Source organism: Serinus canaria, chromosome Z, assembly GCF_022539315.1.
Source record: "Serinus canaria isolate serCan28SL12 chromosome Z, serCan2020, whole genome shotgun sequence".
NCBI classification, from domain to species: Eukaryota; Metazoa; Chordata; class Aves; order Passeriformes; family Fringillidae; genus Serinus; species Serinus canaria.
Window position 1 is genome coordinate 23,439,580 of NC_066343.1, and position 18,902 is coordinate 23,458,481.

At 41.6% G+C, this 18,902-nt stretch overlaps 1 protein-coding gene across 4 annotated transcripts in view; it reads left to right on the forward strand.

Moving 5' to 3' along the window:
- Nucleotides 1-16,634, forward strand: part of SEMA6A (semaphorin 6A) — a 119,325-nt gene extending 102,691 nt beyond the window's left edge. For all 4 annotated transcript variants that reach the window (XM_050986759.1, XM_050986761.1, XM_050986760.1 and 1 more), the window contains one exon: nt 12,480-16,634. In XM_050986759.1, coding sequence (XP_050842716.1) covers nt 12,480-13,669 — 1,190 coding nt within the window. In that variant the 3' untranslated portion in view covers nt 13,670-16,634. The remainder of the gene's footprint in view (nt 1-12,479) is intronic.
- Nucleotides 16,635-18,902: the final 2,268 nt, after the last annotated feature.

The following is an 18,902-nucleotide window of genomic DNA, read 5'->3' on the forward strand; positions in this document are numbered from 1 at the left end:
CAAACTAGACAGTTCTTTCATATGCCCATCAAGAATTTTTTAATTGGAAAATAACACCAGCTGCATGCTGTCAATAATGTGCCATCTTGTTCATGTTCCATCCCATCTTACCCACAATTGTGATAGAAAATAAAAGAGCAGCTGTCATATAAAAAGAAAAGGCAGTTGGGGGAAAGCAGGCACATTTTCGAAGCCCTACAAAGCTACTGCTGTCTGCTATCATGTCCTTGTAAAAGGAAACAGAGGGGTATTTTTGGAGAGCCTGAAAGATCTGCAGTTGCTGAACACAAACAATACCACACATACAGAGAATTTAAGCATGTGCAGAAACACCTGACCAAAGCCTTCACTAAAATAATTCCAAAAGTCTTCTGAGAAGCACATATGTTTTTGATGTTTTCTTACTTTTTAAATCAGTAAATTCTTATTCTTAAATAAATACTGAGTTTCTGTTTGCAAGCAAGCAGGGTGAGTGCAACAGAAGCCACAGTGCTGGGTGGACTCTGAGTACCACTGGTTTTTAAGGATGCTCACAGAATGGTCTTACCAAGTGCTGGAGAAAAGGCCATCAGTAGTGACTTTGAGGCCATGGCCAGCCCTGGAGAAATTTATTTCTGCTACCAGCTCATAGCTCCCATCAAACAGCTCAGCAATTCTCCATGTGCATTCATTGCTGAATGAGTCCCAGTCAGAGCCTCTCAAAGGAGGGCACAGTGCAGGAGTTCCCTCTGTCCTTTCTTCTGCCTGCTGTCCACGCTGAACCTCCTGCATTCACCACAGCCTGTGCAGAGGTTTGTGCAATCATGGCTCATAACAAGGAACATAAAGAGCACTGCTCTTTTTTTCAGACAGCATTCAGCTTCATCTCTACAAAACAGGAGTCTCTATTCAGGGTCTTAAAGATGTCTTACAGTTTTGCATCACTTTGTATGTTTTTTGTCTAAATATGACCAGCAATAGGCAATGTCCTGAGGCACTCATCCAGGAAGACCAATTTATTTTGTGTACACAGGGGTTTTTTTTCATATCTCAGTGTGCAGTTCACACTCATTGAACTAAACTACTTATATCAAATCAGCAGCTACTTTCATATACCCAGCATCAAGACCTGGAAAAACAGTACAGTTTATCTCTACTTGCTCATGGCAAGACAGCTTGATACCATCTGCAGTGCTTCCCTGAAAGGTTTGATATCACCTAGCTTTCCCCAAGTGGAAAGAGATCATGATAAAAATTGATAGGGTTTCAATGCTAGGGAAATAAATTAGGCACTAACCTCCTACATGGAAGGAGGTATGTCTGTAGATCAGTAAACAGGTCTTGAGAGCGAATCTACAAATGCGAAAGAGCTGGTCGTGTTCCTTGTTGCAGGAGCTCCCTTCATGCTGACTAACAAGCTGTGTGAGCTCCCTCTTTTTCCTGCAGAACTGGAAAATGCTGGGTTAAAGTAAGAGCATGAGCAGGGACTGGACAGATGACTGCAGTAAATCCAGAACAGTAAAATCTAGCCCAGCAGCAGAACTGCCTGCGAGGCTGGGGGAGCTGTTATTTGCAGCAGCCACACTGGTGTTTGTGAGAGGTTTGGTAAAGTAGACAGGTGTGTCTGCCTGGCCTGCTCTGGACACTTGAGAGGGGTCTGCGTGGGATTTGAGTGTATGTTTGAGAGGACACTTGTTTGCCCATACTGCTGTGGGTATGTTACTGCTGGACAGCTCAGGGCAACTCTGCTGGAGCTGGGGCAGGAACCTACTTGGCAACATATGTCCTCTGAGATGGAGCTACAGGTTCACCTCATCCAGGGAAGAGACTGGCCTTAGTAATTACTGAGCATGTAAAAAAATGTACACAGGAAACACTTAGTGAAGTTAGGGCAATAAAATATAAATTTACCAGCAAGGTAGGGAGGTACTGAAATAAAAAAATAATTAGGTTTAGAAAAAGCAGAGAATTATAAATAAGACAGAAAAATCCATTAAAGAAGGTACCACTGGAGACAGAAAATTAAGTGACACCATAGCAGCAAGTCCTTAAGGGAAATGCTCCTCTTTTACCTCAGGATATGGCTGGAGTAACCACATTTGCTTTAGAGGGCATACTATGGATGTGAATTAATCTAACAGAGGAAAGAAAGGTTCTGATAGTTATAGTTGAAGAGTTCTGAGATACCAAAGAAGAACTAGAAGTAAAATTAGTCTTGCTGACTGTTACAGCCTGTGTTTCAAACTCCTCACAATCCCACTTAAAGCATTCAAAGGCAGGTGAGGCAATGGTACTGCAATACAAAGCGAAATGGTAAACCCAGTATCAGACATGTATAATCTATTTTTTTTAGCAGCCCTTTCTGCAAATCTTTCTGGAAGAAGCAGTCTTCTCAGTATCCCTGGTAGAGGCACGTTTTAATTGTAAAGTCCAGGCCTTTTGACTACACTGCTGTGTTTTGAGTGTAGGAGAAATGCAGAGCTAATCCACAGCGTTTGTTTCCCATCTTGCAAGACACAGTGATGGCATTTTAATCACAGAAGAGGTTTCATCGCTCCTCTGTGTAAAGGCAGAGCTAACAAGGGCTCCAGCCACTTTCCTAGCATGCACCAGCCCAGCCCAGCTGTGGGCAGAAGGACTGTTTCTAAGAAATACAATCTGTGTTCATGAATAAGCACTGTTGGCTTGGTCACATAGTTGTTCAACAATTTAGTTATAATTTCCAGAAGCCTTGGAGAATAGAAGACATAGGGTACTGTCTTACTATTTGTCTTTGAATATTTAATAGATGAACCTTTGTTAGTTCAGCTGTGATGTGTTCAGTTGCCCTATTAGCTCAAAATTAGCATTTGCATTTTTGTGTCTTTAAGCAAGATCAGAGCTGATGAGGAAACAATTTTTACTTTTAGATTACGTGCAGTGTTTGAAATTTAACCCAAATTCCACCATAAGGCTGCTTTGAGCTTCAGCCTGCTAAGCAGAGCGGCTTATGTTGACATTCTGCAAACTTCACTTTTCCCTGTTGTGCAGAAAGGCCATAGTTCAAAACAGGCTGTATAAAAGGAGAGGAAAAGCCACAGAATTTCTCAGTGACAGCTCCTTTTTCCTTGACACTATTCATAAAACTTCTTCCAGAAAGGCACTGGGCTGCTCAGAATACATAATGCCCGCATCAGGGGAAAAAAAAAAAAAAAACGGAAAAAAAAGAAACACCCAACACTTGTTCTGTGCCATCAGAGGAGCTCCTTGCAGTGAAATGGGAGCTGTGAAGATGAGAGATTCACTTTGCAGGCTACAACAACTTCTCTGGAGCCCAGAAATCATGCATATTCAGCCAAACATATGTAAATCTATTTTAACCCAGCTGTGAAAGATCCCCTGAAGTTAGCTAATAAAGAGCAGCTGTATATGTTTAAGCTTATCCCAGGCATACTAGAAAGGTCCCAGAATGTGCACTGAGCTTTTTGTATGTCATTAGAGGAAATGCTGCAGACTTTAACGGAAATTTGTGTTTTAAGATGCAAAGCAGCATAAAGTTTGTGTCTGTCGAGACAAGCTACAAAGGAATTAATTTTCCTTGACATTTGGATTTTATACATCTTGTTTTTAACTACTGTGAATGCCTGTGTTTTGTTTTCTTCCTTTAAAGCGACCTGATGTGTCTGCTTATTCCCCATCATGCAGAGGCATCTAAAATTATCATTGCTCACCAGGAAAGGGTGAGAGGTGAAGGAAAGTACTGAAATCAGGAAAGTTCAAAATTATTTCCACCTGCCAGTGGGAGAAAGGCTCTCAAATGCTTTCTAGTGCAAGGGCTGGCCCTGAGCTTAGCCTCTGGGACAAACAAAATGGGGCCGGCTTCAGGACTGTAATGACTTTCATTGTATCATACAGGCAGGAGGCTGTGTCAGACAAGCCTTCTCCCATACCTACAAACTTAACAAACTGGTTCATTTACAGAAATACTGCTCAGAAGTAACACAATTAAAAATCTTTAAGAGCTTCCTATTCCAGTCTTTTTCAGTCTTGTCTCTCCTTCACTCCACTGGGGGTGAAAATTGCCTGAGCATAAATTTTCTGGCTCAGGTTTTGTGATTTCCATCTATAATAATCCCTTATTTCAAAATTCACAAGTGTGAATTCACGCCATGGCGTGAATTTTGTATGGCCACTGTAGTGTGCAGAAAAATTAGATTGCAGGCTCATAATCAAACTCAAACCAGATAATTGAAATCCATTCTTAAAATGTTGCTTCAAGAGTCACAAGTTATATAATATGGACATGTTGATCTCCCCTCCTTTTGTAAGTTACAGCCATCTTTTTCCTATGGAGAGTCATGTTGGCAATCATTCATGGAAAGTGGAGAGAAATGACAATACTATGAACCAGCTGAGAGAAGAAATTAAACCTCTGTTCAAGATCAGTTGATAAACTTGGCCTGGAGGGTTTGTTTCTGAAATAGGTCTGATAAGGGAACAGAAAACCCTAACAGAGGCCACTAGAACTGTTCAGAATGCTTAGGTAGCTTTGTTGCAGGTTACTTCAGTCACATTATTTATTGATTTTTTTTCATAGCTCTGAAGTATGATTTCTTCTCATACCTCCAATGATCCCCAGGCTTTTTGTAACTGAAAAATTCATTCTCTTTCCAGCTTCATGCACCCACCTTTTCCTTGCTGGAGACTGGTAGCTCAGGCAGCTGTCTTTGAGAGCCCTAGGGCAGAGTATGAGAGAAGATGGATTGCTTTTTTCAACACAGTCATGCAAAACTTAAGAGTTGTAGACCTTTACAAGTCAACAATACAGCTTTACTGAGAAAGAAGCCAGGGGAAGGCATTTTCCAGCAGCTTTAACTATGAATGTTTGGGCTGGGTTTTTTCCTAGCTGGTGACACCAGGAGTCAGAAAAATGAGTGCTGGGAAGTATTGCACTGAGCCAGCAAAATGAGTCCTGGCAGCCTGAGCAAAGATGAAGAAAAAGTGTTCTCACTCTTTTCAACAAATCAATTCCATTAAAGTGACAAACACCAAGTCATTGGGATAATAATCTTGTTGGTTTATATAAAATCTTTAAATTATTCCTTCAGGAAAACATAAGATCTCAGAAGTGCATGGTAGACTTTGATCATTCCTCTGTTTTTCAGACACTGAAATCTCAGAGTTCAGTCCAAATTTGTCTGGAGATTTTTTTGTTTGGTTGTTTTCTGGAGATTTGTCTTCTTTTTTTTTTCTTTTTTTTTTTTTTAATTATTATTGCTAGTTGAAAAAGAGGAAGAAAGCTTATTAATACCTGCAGGGATTTTCCAGTCTGAAATAGTCTTTTAGCAGCATGAGAGTACCTGTAAACACATTTCTAACACCTGGAGACACATGTTGAAAACCTATTCAGTGGAATTTTAGAAAGATATTCTGAAGTCCATAAAAACCTTCATTCATGATGAGGGTTTTCACCAGTGTTTCTTGCAAGCCTAAGCTGAGGGAGATGTACATCCTACAGAGAAGCTTGCACTGAAGAATGAAATTAACTGTTGAGTTTTCCCCTTATATAACAATAGTAAAGAAATCATTGTGCTTTTCTGGAACAATGGCTTGTTCAGTGGAAAGTCTCAAGAGATTTTGTATTGGAGATGGATGTGGGCTTATTCCCATTTAGCTAGAGAGGTGACATTTAACACAGCGATGACACTCATGCCTTAACTGCTCTTAGTGGTCTGGAGATAAATATCACCTTATTTCCTGATAGTTATTCCCTCATTTCCCTTCCAAAACATCATTCTTCATTTCCTGCTTTGGTGTTTCAAGTTTCAGGTGTGTCACCATTTTGGTTTATTAGTTTACCAACTGTTGCAGGCAGCTTTGGAGAGACAGACAATGACAGCTCCCGGTGGATCTGATCACAGAGCGATCGTGGTGCATGTGGCATGTGGTCTTCCCATTTCCCAGGACACACTTCTGCCAGCCATAAATCATTTCCTTGTTTCCACACTGCAGCAAACTGCAGTGCTCAGTCTGAAAGGTGTTACTTTTCAGGACAGGTAGCTGTTATTCACACACAGGAACTTGCAGTGGCAGGCCAAGCATCGCTGTCTGTCCCAGGAGTTATCCTTACCAGCTTCAGTTTGCATGTGGAAGAGGGCAGCATCCAAACTCTTGTGTCACTAAAAGTCATCAAGCTATTCAAACTGGGGAATGACTTGCTGCTTCCTTTCATTATTAATGAGTTGTGAGGGACATAAGCTGGAATTTCAGTGTGTACTCACTGCAAAGCATACACCTGAAATTAGACTGAAAGAAATGTGACTGTGGGGGTTTTCTTTATGTCCTGCCATTCGTGTCACCCACGGATCACAGGTGAGACAAGGAAATTTAGGCTTCATCTTGGATGTTTCTTTTTATGCTGTACATGCTAAAAGGACACAGAACTTTTCCTGGGCCTCTGGAGTCTCCTTTCTGCAGATGCCTGTTAATTGCTGTTCTCCAGAGACAAACACCTCACTTCAGGTCTCTTTCCGGGGAGACCTTTGATCAGCACTTTTCAACTGCAGCTTTTTAGCAGATTTTACCTCGCTTTCATTTACTTCTGAGAAGATAAGTCAAAGGCTTTAGAGAAGTCAGGGGCTATCATACTTACTCCTTCCCCACAAAAAGTAAGCCATTTATCCTGCCAAGCAAGGAAGTTTGTAAGTTTGTCTGGTTTAAAGTAACTTACTATTGGAAAACTTGCATTGCCATTTTTTTTTCCTTTTTAATTACTTTATTCTTTGGATGCTCATAAAATTGATTGCTTTATTACTTGTTCTAGTGTCACCACCATTTGAAAGATTGTACTGGTAGGTCTGTGTTTTATCCTCCCTTTGGTTCTTCTCAAAGGCACATAATACTCTTGTCCTATTCCAGAGCTCTTTATGCTTGTACTTCCCCCAGTGTTGTCCAAGATAGCATACAATGTCTAAAAATTGCTTGGGCTAGCTCCTTGAGCCATGGGGGACAAATTCCTTAAGACAATTTAAAAATGTCTAGTACCTAAGTAGGGTTACCTCTCTTCTCTATCATGGTCCACACTTACTCCCTAACTTTGTTACATTTCAGATTACAGATCAGAGTGGGGATTTTTTTTTTTTAATAGCAGCAGGAAAAGGAGTATGTAGTTCAGTCTCCACATCTTCCCTTATCTATTCTCCTTTAATGAGTTTTTTGTGTTGATATTCATTATTCTTATTCAGTTATGCTCATGCCATGTATTCCTTAGAATGAACTTAATCCCTTTGTGATTTTTTCATTTTTAATTACATTTCTGCCCTTGGAATTTCTTTCCTATAAGAATTAGAAGGAGCAGAGCATCTCCAGAACAGCTTCAGTAGTATTTTTATACATATCTTGCTTTTTAACTTTTTTTTTTAGTATATGTACTGTCCAAAAGCCTGAATACTTTTGTTAATTGGTGAAAAGAGGGACCCTCACTTTCCTGCTTGTGACAATCTAGCATACAGAGATCTATAACCTCTGGTCTTTTCTGTATTATTTTTACCCAGAGACATGTCACAAGTCTGCCTTTCCCATCTTCCATAGTTTTAACAATAGTATATGTATTATTGACATAAAATGTAATACCTCCTTGCTCTTTTGCAACAAGTACCTTTGGCTAGATCAGTGCTCTACCCGTGGGATTTATACATGTCCTAGCTCATTTCAGAGTTGAATCACTTAAAGGTCTGGAAGCATTTTTCTAAATGTCCTCTTAACCAACCAGCCAGCCCAAACTGTGTACCTTACCTAGAAGCTCTGCTGGAAGAAGGAATCAATTATGCATGGCACTATAACACAATACCATACCAGGTCTTCTCTCCCATTAGATGAGTAAGAGGAGGTGATTTTACATGTTCCAGACTGTTACAATGCAGGGTATACTGACTGAGAAAATGAATGGCAATGTCAGGAGATGCAGACAAAAGGACATTGGATGAAATTACAGAAAGTTAATGGAGGAGGAAGGATCAGGTTGTCTATGGGAATCAGAATAGCCATGGAAAAGGGAGGCTATCAGGTGACTAGACAGTCTCTTTTAGTAGCCAGAAATAATATTGCATCACGTGTAGGAGGACCCTGAACTTGTAAGCTCAGCTGTGATTTGTGAAGGAGAGAGCTTAAAAGAAAATGTCCAGGGAGGTCAGTAAATGTCAGCATGTTTGAGGTGTTAGTGACTCAACGTGTAAGATCTCATCCTTGAAGATGCAAATATTTGATGTCATCTATGTCATTGTAACACTTCGGGTTTACTTTTCTTTTTACCACCACCCAACTTTGGAGTACAATGTTAATACAGATAATTCTGTCAAAACTATCCCTTTCAAAAGAATATTTTATTGTTATGCAAGGTGATAGGTCTCAATGCACTAGAGAAGATAGTCAGGGGTGGATTCAGACCATATAAAATGAAATAAGCAATGTCTTTTCACTTTTCCAAATTATATATTACAAACAGGAAAGTGCTAGACATATTACTTGAAAAGTATTTAATATAGAATAATAATTTTATAATTAAATAACTTATTTTTAATATGGGGATACATATATCAGACATATTTTACTGGTTCTATGCAGCCAGCCCAGTCAGTTTTCCAGTACACAATGCCTTAAAAGTATGTCAGATAATAAATAGCTGTAAGATTTTTTAGTAACAGGATTTCCTTAAAGCTGGGACTCTGAATACTTTATTTGCCTTTCAAAAATGTAAACCCTACATTTTTCTGATTATTTTCTACTTCGTTTTAATTCCTTGAACAATGAGTGCAAATGAAGGATGCTGGACTTGCCACGTGGACTGTGATATTCTTGAAGAATTGCAGGCTAAGTAAAAGCACACAAAATGCAATCTGTAAAGTGACATGAAGAGTTTGCCTCAAACTTGACATGGTTGGGATCACACACTTCCTTAGTCATCCTGCCCTGTGCAGGCAGTTACTGCTGATGTTAAGGTTTGACATGCTGATGGACAACAACTGGAATTATCAGCCTATAGGCTGATATATATCATGTTAAATTCCAGACCACCCCCACCCATCCTGTCGTCATGACAGTAGGATGCTGAGCATTCCTCCTACTTCTTTATTATTATTTTTTTATCTTATTCCATAGACACTGATGAAGGGTCAAATCTTGCCCATTTTGTTTTATTTACGTTTAAGTTAGTGGGATTGTTTGCATGACTAATGACACATGGAAGAGATCCCTGATAAGAAAGAAACTATATAATTAAACTGACTTTGTTTCCAGAGGAGATCTGCCTGCCTAGAGAAAAGCCACTAATGTTAAATATCCTTTAGTGCAGGAAACATAATAAACATCAGGAAGGTTTGAGTTCAAGAGGAAATAGCTGGAATCAGGATATTTTAAGAGACTCATAAATTTCTGCATGTAAAACACCTGCAGTGTGCACAACATCATTTCAGCTACCCCTTTCACGAACACAAAGGGTGATGCAGTCTGGATCGTGCAGTAATTTAGTAATGTGAGTGGTAATGTTTTGATATCTACTGGTAACCTAAAGCTGAAGATTTTATGTTGCTTTGCATGCAGTGATGCAGGTTTGTGCTTAAGGCTAGAACTCACAGAGCAGGACTTAGCCTAAAGCTGAAGACTGAGAGTGCAGAGCTTGAAGTTTCCCTCAGCCAGTAGGAAATTTCAGGCATGGACATGAGTTTTAAGGTGTTCCCCTTGCATCCCATCACCAGATACCTGAGAGAGGTGACAGCACTTTTCCCCTCCACTCTCAGCCATGAGGAAGTTTTAGGTAGCAATAAGGTCTCTTCTAAGCTGAACAAACTAAGTATTTTTAGGCACACCTCTTCACTGGTGCCCTGTAGTCTTTCCTTCATTTTTCCATCATTTTGTATGTTGACACATTCCAATATTTTTATATGGTTGGCCCTTTTTTCCACCAGGGTACATGGTTGAGTCACATCAAGCTTACTATCAACAAAAAACGCCATTTCCCTTCCCACAGCTGCACTCCAGCCTCTTGCTCCCAGTCTATATATGAGAAAATACTAGAATTATAGTATCACAGAACAATTTAAGTTGGAAAAGGGATCATCAAGTTCAACCTTTAACCTAGCACCACTGTGATCTCTTCTAAACCATGTCCCCAGGTAGCACATTGACATGCTTTTTGAACACATTCAGGGATGATAATCATACCACTTCCATAGACAGCTTGTTCCAATGACTGACCATCCATTCAGTGAAGAATATTAAGTTAGCAAAATATGACTTTCCTGTCATGAACCTATGCTTTTGGCTTTGGCTGTAGGTACACCCTTATGTAGGCGCTGAGCAGAGATTTTGAGTTTTCTCCATGCAAAACACATTGGATAAGTGCTCAAAGGAACATGCCTGAGAAGTCTGTGCACAGAAATCCATTAAGTGAGACTTTTTAAGGTGAAGCTTTTCCTAACTTCATTCTTCCCATCCATTTAAGAATTTCTATCTGATTCTCTGGTTAATCACTGCAAACAGTTTTACAAGTGTAAATAAATTTGGCCAGAAAATGCTGTAGAGTCTAACATGCAAATATCAGCAGGTGAAGGACCACAGGAGACCAACACCTTTGCAGTGAAATACAGTTCCTGCTGACTGTGCTGTAACCACTAGACTGTTCCTCTACATACAGCAATTTTGTACATGCCTTTAAATTACAGAATCAGGTTTTACTGCTGCTCACTAAGTGCTGATGACAAAGAATAGAAGAATCTGCCTCTGAGGAAGCTTCTGGGCTTTAAAAGAGAGTTCTCTTAGAAGCACTTAATTTGAAGATTGTTTCTAATTATATATTATTTTCTGAGTTTTACTTTCCTGCTCTTACATTTTACTATTAGGACATTTATGTGAATGCCGGATCTTATTTTCTTAAGTGATCATCTGCTCTTGCTATTTATTCTCCTTGTGAAATCATAATCCTTTCTATTGTCACAGCACAATAATTTCTGTGGCACCCAGCTGTGATGTCACATGCAGGTGCTTGTGATTTAAAGAGCTGTTTTGCTTTTGAATATAAAGTTCATCTCTTGTATGCAAATATCCCTTGTCCACCTAAATGCTGCAATTAACTTGGGACAGAAAAACGGGAACAATACTATATCTGGCCAAAATACTTTATCAAAGGCTTCTCTGAAATAGTGCCAACTTTTTAATATTCTGATAACATAGTTCGGTTCTAATTCCGGATTGTAATTACTTTTTGTGCCAAAAACATGAGAAAACCTTATTTTAGGAGTTGATTAACAACATAAAAGTTTTGTATCTTCATAAAGTCTCAGGAGAGCCTTGGAGCTGTATTTTCTGCCTTGATGTCTCTCCTGAAATAAGGACAACTATTACATTTCCTTTGAGCATGTGGAGCTTTTAATCGCCTGGCACTTGGACCCTCTCTGGAAGAAGAGGTGGGACAGAAGTTCCTTCACTTCCTTGTCAAACTGTGCTGCTTTTTGTAAACAGCACAGAAGAACAAAACCAGACATTTTTAATAACAAACAACAACAACAAAAATTACAGGCTTTTTGCTTGTGTTTCATTACTGCTGCTGGCTTGGTGCCCAAATCAGGAAAAAAACTTACTTTGGAAATTCGGGGTATTCGTTAATGCTGCGTTAGGGACTTCAGGTGGAGGAGGTGCACTCTGCCAAAGGTGCCTCCTCAGACAGTGGGTGCTTGGATGGCCAAGTAGGATTTGACAGTGACCTCTGACCACAGGATGGGGCACTAGGTCAGGTCTTTTAGAACAGAAAGCATAGGTTTCAGCACAGAGGTGAACCTACTCACATGTTCAGAAAAGAGAGAGCTTTTAAAATTAAAATAGCAAGGACAGTCACCTAGCAGGCTCAATAAATTTCATCGCTGTGCTCTATCTTTCATAGTTACTCAAGCATCCTTCTGAAGCCCAGGCATGTGACACTGACTTATAAAACACATGACAAAGATAACAGAATGAAGAGCAGAGAAAGAAGCTTTAAACAATGTGGGATACACTTCTCTGGTATTCACCAAGGTTCTGTCTCCTCACCTCCTTTTAAAGGCTTTTGAATGTCAATGACTTACCGTAGTAAAAATAAGATGGTATTAGCCTAGGAGAGATCAGAAAGAGGAAGGTGAGGAATGAACAGTATGTCAGAGGAGAGCTAAATGATCTGATAAAGTTAGTGTGAATTGCCCAGGGCCAGGATTTCAAAACAATTGTACTTGTCCTGCAAGTGAACTTTGTAGTCTTCAGCTGCAGATCTGAAAGCTGTACTGAAAGCTGAAGGCTGCGCATGGATGATGTAGCTGGCAGGTAGAGTATGTCTCCAAATTTGAACAAGCTGATAAACAAAATCACCCTGCAAAACACAAAGCTACCTCCCAGGGACATGCCTTTGAATGAAGTAGTTAATGATAAGTAGCCTACCCCACCAACCCACTCCTCCTTTGTCTTTAGTTTGTTTAACCTCTGTATGCTGTCTATTGCAGGAGTGATTCGGGAGAGTTACCTGAAAGGTCATGATCAGCTGGTGCCAGTCACCCTGTTGGCCATTGCTGTTATTCTTGCTTTTGTCATGGGGGCCGTCTTTTCGGGAATCATTGTGTACTGCATCTGCGACCACCGCCGCAGAGACATGGCCGCTGTGCAGAGGAAGGAGAAGGAGCTGACCCACTCTCGCCGCAGCTCCATGAGCAGTGTTTCCAAGCTCAGTGGCCTCTTTGGGGATGCTCAGTCCAAGGAGCCAAAGCCTGAAGCTATCCTCACGCCCCTGATGCACAATGGCAAGCTGGCTACCCCAGGCAGCACTGCCAAGATGCTAATCAAAGCTGACCAGCACCATCTGGACCTGGCTGCCCTGCCAACCCCTGAGTCCACCCCAACCCTGCAGCAGAAGAGAAAGCCCAGCCGAGGCAGTAGGGAATGGGAGAGAAACCAGAACCTCATCAATGCCTGCACAAAAGATATCCCCTCGATGGCCTCACCAGTGATCCCAACTGACCTGCCACTCAGGGCTTCTCCCAGCCACATCCCCAGCGTTGTGGTCCTGCCCATAGCCCAGCAAGGCTACCAGCATGAGTATGTTGACCAGCCAAAAATGAGCGATGGGGCTCAGATGTCTGTGGAGAACCAGAATGCCACCCTTGAGTACAAAACTATCAAGGACCACCTCAGCGGCAAAAGCCCCAGCCATGGAGTTAACCTGGTGGAAAATCTCGACAGCATGCCACCAAAAGTCCCCCAGCGGGAGGCTTCCCTGGGGCCCCCAGGCGCCTCGCTGTCACAGGGCGGGCTGAGCAAGCGGCTGGATATGCACTCCTCTGCTTACAACGTGGACTACAAGAGGAGCTACCCCACAAACTCACTCACAAGAACTCACCAGGCATCAACCCTCAAAAGAAACAACACTAACTCCTCCAACTCATCCCACCTGTCCCGCAATCAGAGCTTCGGCCGGGGTGACAACCCGCCGCCGGCCCCACAGCGCGTGGACTCCATACAGGTCCACGCTGCTCAGGCACAGGCTGTGACTGTATCCCGGCAGCCCAGTCTCACTGCCTACAACTCACTGACCAGGTCAGGCTTGAAACGCACGCCCTCGCTAAAGCCAGATGTACCTCCCAAACCTTCCTTTGCTCCGCTTTCCACATCCATGAAGCCCAACGATGCATGTACATAATCAGAGGGGGAGGGGGACTGGGAGGAGGATGGCAAGTCCTCCTCCTAAGCAGAAGTTGTCCTTGAAAGCCAGTGTTCTGCAACTGTTATCACTCGCTCCTCTGAGAAGCTCCTCTGAGAAGACGGTTGTTGCAAGCTGAAGATGTGTTGTATTTCTGCTCTCTGGGAAAAGTGGAATATTTTTTTAAACCCGAGCCATATGACCCATGGTTGAAGGTTTGCAATTGCAGGATTCGCCCCCACAGCCTGACAGTTCTTTGCTCAAAAGACTAACCCTCCATCAAAAACATTGAGCCAAAAGCACACAGGTGAAAATGACTGTGACATTTCACCCCCTGCCCCTTACTGCACAGTGCATTCCTGAACTGGGAAAGAGTGCTCTGAAAAGCAAAACAAATGTAAAAAACATAAAAATGTAAAAAAAAAAAAAAAAAAAAAAAAGAAAAGGAAAAAAAATTTTAAAAAGGAAGAAAAAAAATAAAAATAATCAATTGATAAAGCTAACTCTGACTTAACAATGGCAGAGGTTTACCACTAGCAGGTACTGTGAAATGATGCCCTTCAGTGTTACAGTCATTCTGTCATAGCAGTTAAATGCCAGCTTGGGCAAACTATGTCATAGATTTCTGCTACCCTCCTCTTTTAACGAATAACATGTGACTGTTAACACAAGTAACTCCTCTTATTTATTGTTCGACTTTTGTTTTTCTTAAGGAACTGACCTACATTATCATCCCGTGAGCAGCTTTTCAGAGAAGTACCTTGAAAGTTATACCTATTTAACGTGAAACCCATTAACTGGAGTAATAAGAACTCTTTTATTTTTCCAAGAAATTCACTGAGTTAGATATGTTGGAGCTGGATTTATGAACTTTGTGCCTGGACTGCCTGGTTAGCTGAACAAAAAAGGGGATATCTATTTAAGTCTCTCAGCTAATTAGCTGGCTGGGCCTCTGACCTAAGACAGCAACAAATACTGCAAGTTCATAACTTCTAAAGCAGCTGCAAGAGAAACTTAAAAAGCTGCACATCTGTGCACCATTGCTATCAACATGGCTTTGTCAGTAGCTAATACTTTCTGTGAAGGCACCAGCTTGTGATGTGCCATCTCATTTCACCTTGCATGTGAGACGGCAAACAAAATCCTCAAACAGTGTGAACTAGCTAATATGCCGGCTGTTACCATGCATAAATTATGGTCTTATCACACGGGTTTTTCGTGGGAATATATCTGTGAATAGCCTGTTTTCTTCCACATGTAAATTTGTGCCTTACACCCTCAGTTGTGTATATTTGTGAGCTGTAGTATGTAAAACCTTTTTCTTTTTCCCCTTTGAGTAATGCAAATATTTATTGATCCTTCCTCCTCCAAGCCCCTTCAATAACTGGAGTAAAGACATTGAAAGAAAAATGTGGTGGTTATTTTCGTAACCCCACATCCCTAAAGAAATTAGGCTAGCACCATACCCTCCAAATTTGACTTTCTAGCTGTGCCAAGTCCTCTCTCAAAACCACCCACAGGTGGTGATGCTCCCAAGGCACCATGCTGGGGGTTCTGCCTTCCCCCACCTCCCGCTCTCCCTTTACAGCATGTCAGCGTGGAGATCGTTCTCACTGGCAGCAGGAAAACGACAAAGAGCCTTGTCCATGGAGCTGGCACCTCCCCTGGCTGGGGACAGCACTCGTGAGAGGGGCCGAGCCCTGCAGAAAGCCCAGCCACACATCCTGCAGCATGCAGGGCACATGGAGCTAGGACAGGCAGGCAGGCTCCTGCTGTAGCTACCTGCTGCTCCAGAAGGATGCTGCATATACTTCTTTGGGGAAAAACGCGGGTTTTTTTTTTTTCCTTTGTTTCTTTTGTGTGACTGTGCATGTAGCTAGTGTGGGAGTGTGCGTGCGCACAGGTGTGTGCGTGTGTGTGCGCACACGGGTGTGTAAGTTCCTTTCAAGTCTTTCCGTTTATGCAAAAATGTAGCTGTGTTTTTAATCTGTTACAATAACTGTGTCAACATACTGTAGAAAAATGATGGGGATCGCTTCTAAGCTTTTTATATATATATATATATATATATATCTACTGAACAGTATGTTTGAGTAAGGTGGTTGTTTCTGTTTCAATTTGTTTTTAAAAATTTTATACTTCCATTTGTTTTTCAGGGTTTTGGTTTTGTTCCTGAATGATTGAAAAGACAGATTTTAAGTCCACTAGCTTATAGATGGTATATATAAGGTCTGGATGGTCTACACCAAAGTGTGTAACAAGGGTGCTTGCATGTTCTTTCATTTCATCATGGCTTCTTTTATGAAACAGTTTTGTCCACCCGTAGTGAACTATGCAGACTGGAGTAGATAGATCTGTATCCAAAGCAATGTTGTTGTTTTAATAAAAACAAACTGAAAACCCTTTGAAAACAGTAGGTAGCAAGGTAATTTTTTTAAAAAAAGAACCAACTCAACACCTTTTTACCAAGCTCCAACCCCTGAAGCAGGGTTCCCTTGATATTATCCCTCAAACCGTTCTCCCAAGACACAGAGATGGATAATCGTGGCAACAGCTTGTGCAGCGATCTGCCTTCACAAAGTACACCACAGTTACTGGGTTGACCTTGAAATGTTCATTTTGTGTTCGTTTGTGTTCGGGTCTTCTGTTTTCATCCTTTCCCAGCCCCAGCTCTCTTCCACCCTCTGTTCTGAGGGGTTCATGAACCTATGTGTGCCTTTGCTTTCCACCCTTGCTAGACACTCGTAGATGCAACAAATTCAGACTCTCATTTGTTGTAAAGTTGTAAAGTATTGTGCTGTCACCAGTTTCCCTTCATTTCCACATCCCCCTAACATATGATTTACAACTTAATGTCGGTTGTAAAAGAAACAATAAAGGCAGGAAAGGAAAGGAAAAAGGAGGAGAGATAGGAAATAAAAGCTCTTGATTATATATGGTAATAAAACCAGACTGTTCTACCTTGTTTCTTGTTTCCTGGTTCTCTTGTTTCTATATAATTTATCCTTTTCCTTTAAAAAATACAAATAAATGCAATGCTAATCATTTAGATTAGGTTACAGTGAGGAAGAAATTTGTTACTTTTTTGCCTCTTACAGAAGAGGGGCTTTAGTGTAAGGTGCTAGTAATTAATTAAAAGTTAGATCACACATTTGCTCTCCCTCTATTCATATTTTGTATTTAGCTTTTATAAGCTTCTTCATCATCAAATATTTATGATAGACTTGATAGTTTAAAAGAGCAAGGCCGAGATTTAAGAGCATGTGGTCCACCAAAATAGATCATCATACAGATGTGACTTCATCTCCAGCTTTTACATGTTAGTAGCAGAGTACCCTGTACTATTTTCCTTCAGCAGGCATAAATCTGTTGTGCTTCACAGGCCTGATTTAGAGGATGTTGTCTGAGACTTATTCTGCAAGAAAATAGTAGTGAACAGATAATAAAAATAACAAAAGAGTGTAAAAGTAATGACTTCCTAGTCCTGAGAGTCATTGGAACGTACCTGGGATCACTCATGCACAGCCATTAACTACGGTACAAATAAACATTGGTTATGTCCATTACTAGGCTCAGTGCACTCGTTTTGTGAGAGGAGTAGGCATTGTGAAATGTGAGCCCATAGATAAAAGGGATTGAATCCAGTAATTTATCCTTGCTCAGATCACATTTGGGCTTTTCTGCCCTGCCAGTACTCTCTGTTCAGGACCTATTGCCTTCGTGATGTGTGCCACACATGTGACACACAAATGCAGAGCATTGCACACATCATTGTTCAGTGCTTTGCCCACATACTTGCCTGGTTTTTTCTCAGTGTGGGCTCCCTTCAAGCTGGGCACACTGGCATGCAGATGTGTGGTGTGCATACAGGGAGAATGTCTGCCAGGCCTGAGACTTGCCCCAAGTAATGCTGAAGGACTCTCCAGCCTGAGGGCAGTGCACAGTTAACACAGTGCTCCACTCTCTGCTGCATTTGACCTGCGTGCTGCCAGAGCTGCAGCAAATGGAAAAGCAAAAGTTCTCCAAATGCTTAGGGACCTGTGTTCTTTTCAGTCCTGCAGACAATCCTTTGTGAAATTCATTTGTCTATTCTTCTGTTTGAAATGCTTTGTATAAGCAGCACCTACAGAAGCTATTCAAAGATTTATATATCTTTTTTTAAATTAATATAAATGTTCTTCCATAAGCAGTGACAAGCCTGGAGAAAAGGGCCCAATAGTGCCCAGTGCAGTGCTGGATGTCTCATTTTGCAGAGCTCCTCCATCTCTTGCCAGTGAAAGGAAAGTCCATTTAAAACACAGGCATGAAGGAGGGAGGGCAAGAAAGTGCCCTGATGAACAAGCTGTTTGGGGTCTGTAACTGCTGTGTTCATGCATCTAAAACCTGCTGCCAAAGGGAAGGTTTGTACTCAGCCCATTAAAGCACTGTTCCCTTGAAACACTCCCCCAGAGGTGCACTTCCAGAGGGCAAGTACAGGTGCTCTGACAGAGACCATCCTTACCTTCTGCCGAGCAGGAAGGATTGGAGAGGAGCTGTAGGAAACACACTGCCCCAGTGGGGTCTTGGCCAGCCATGCAGGGGGCAGGTACCCACAGCCATACCCTGACAAGGAATGGTTCCTCCACTGAGAGCATACAGCTTGCCACCCAGAAGAGGCAGTGACACTGTGGTGGCTTCTGACAGGGGAGGAGGTCACTGAGATACTCACTGTCTATTTGAATCATGAGATCTGTCCCCTACAGGGGCTGCTGATGCCACACTGCAGAAGCTCCCTGGGGCTGAACAGGACCAACAAGATAGCCAAGAGAAATCGGGGATGCTTTGAGCACTTCACTCAAGTTAGTGTCATCTTAATCATTGTATTAATGGTACTCACGCTGACCTCGTTTAGGGTGTCATCGAGGATGCACGGAAGTTCCCTTCCAATCATATTTGCATTAATTTGCATACATATTTTTACACAAAGTGGAGCTCGGCTGAGCAACTCAAAACAATAGGTCTCTGCAAATAAATCCTGGTCCACCATCCAGTTCTTCCCCTCTGCCTCCAACAGACATACATTTCAAACTACACGAGAGTGTAGTTTCAAAGACAACTCCAAGTCCAGCCTCCTTGTAGCAGGGAATCAGGGAAACCCATCAGGGAATATTTTTTACCTGAAAGTTCCCCATGTGAAAGAGGATGAGGCCATCGGGTCAAACATGTGCAGTTCAGGGCATTTTGCTGCCAGCAG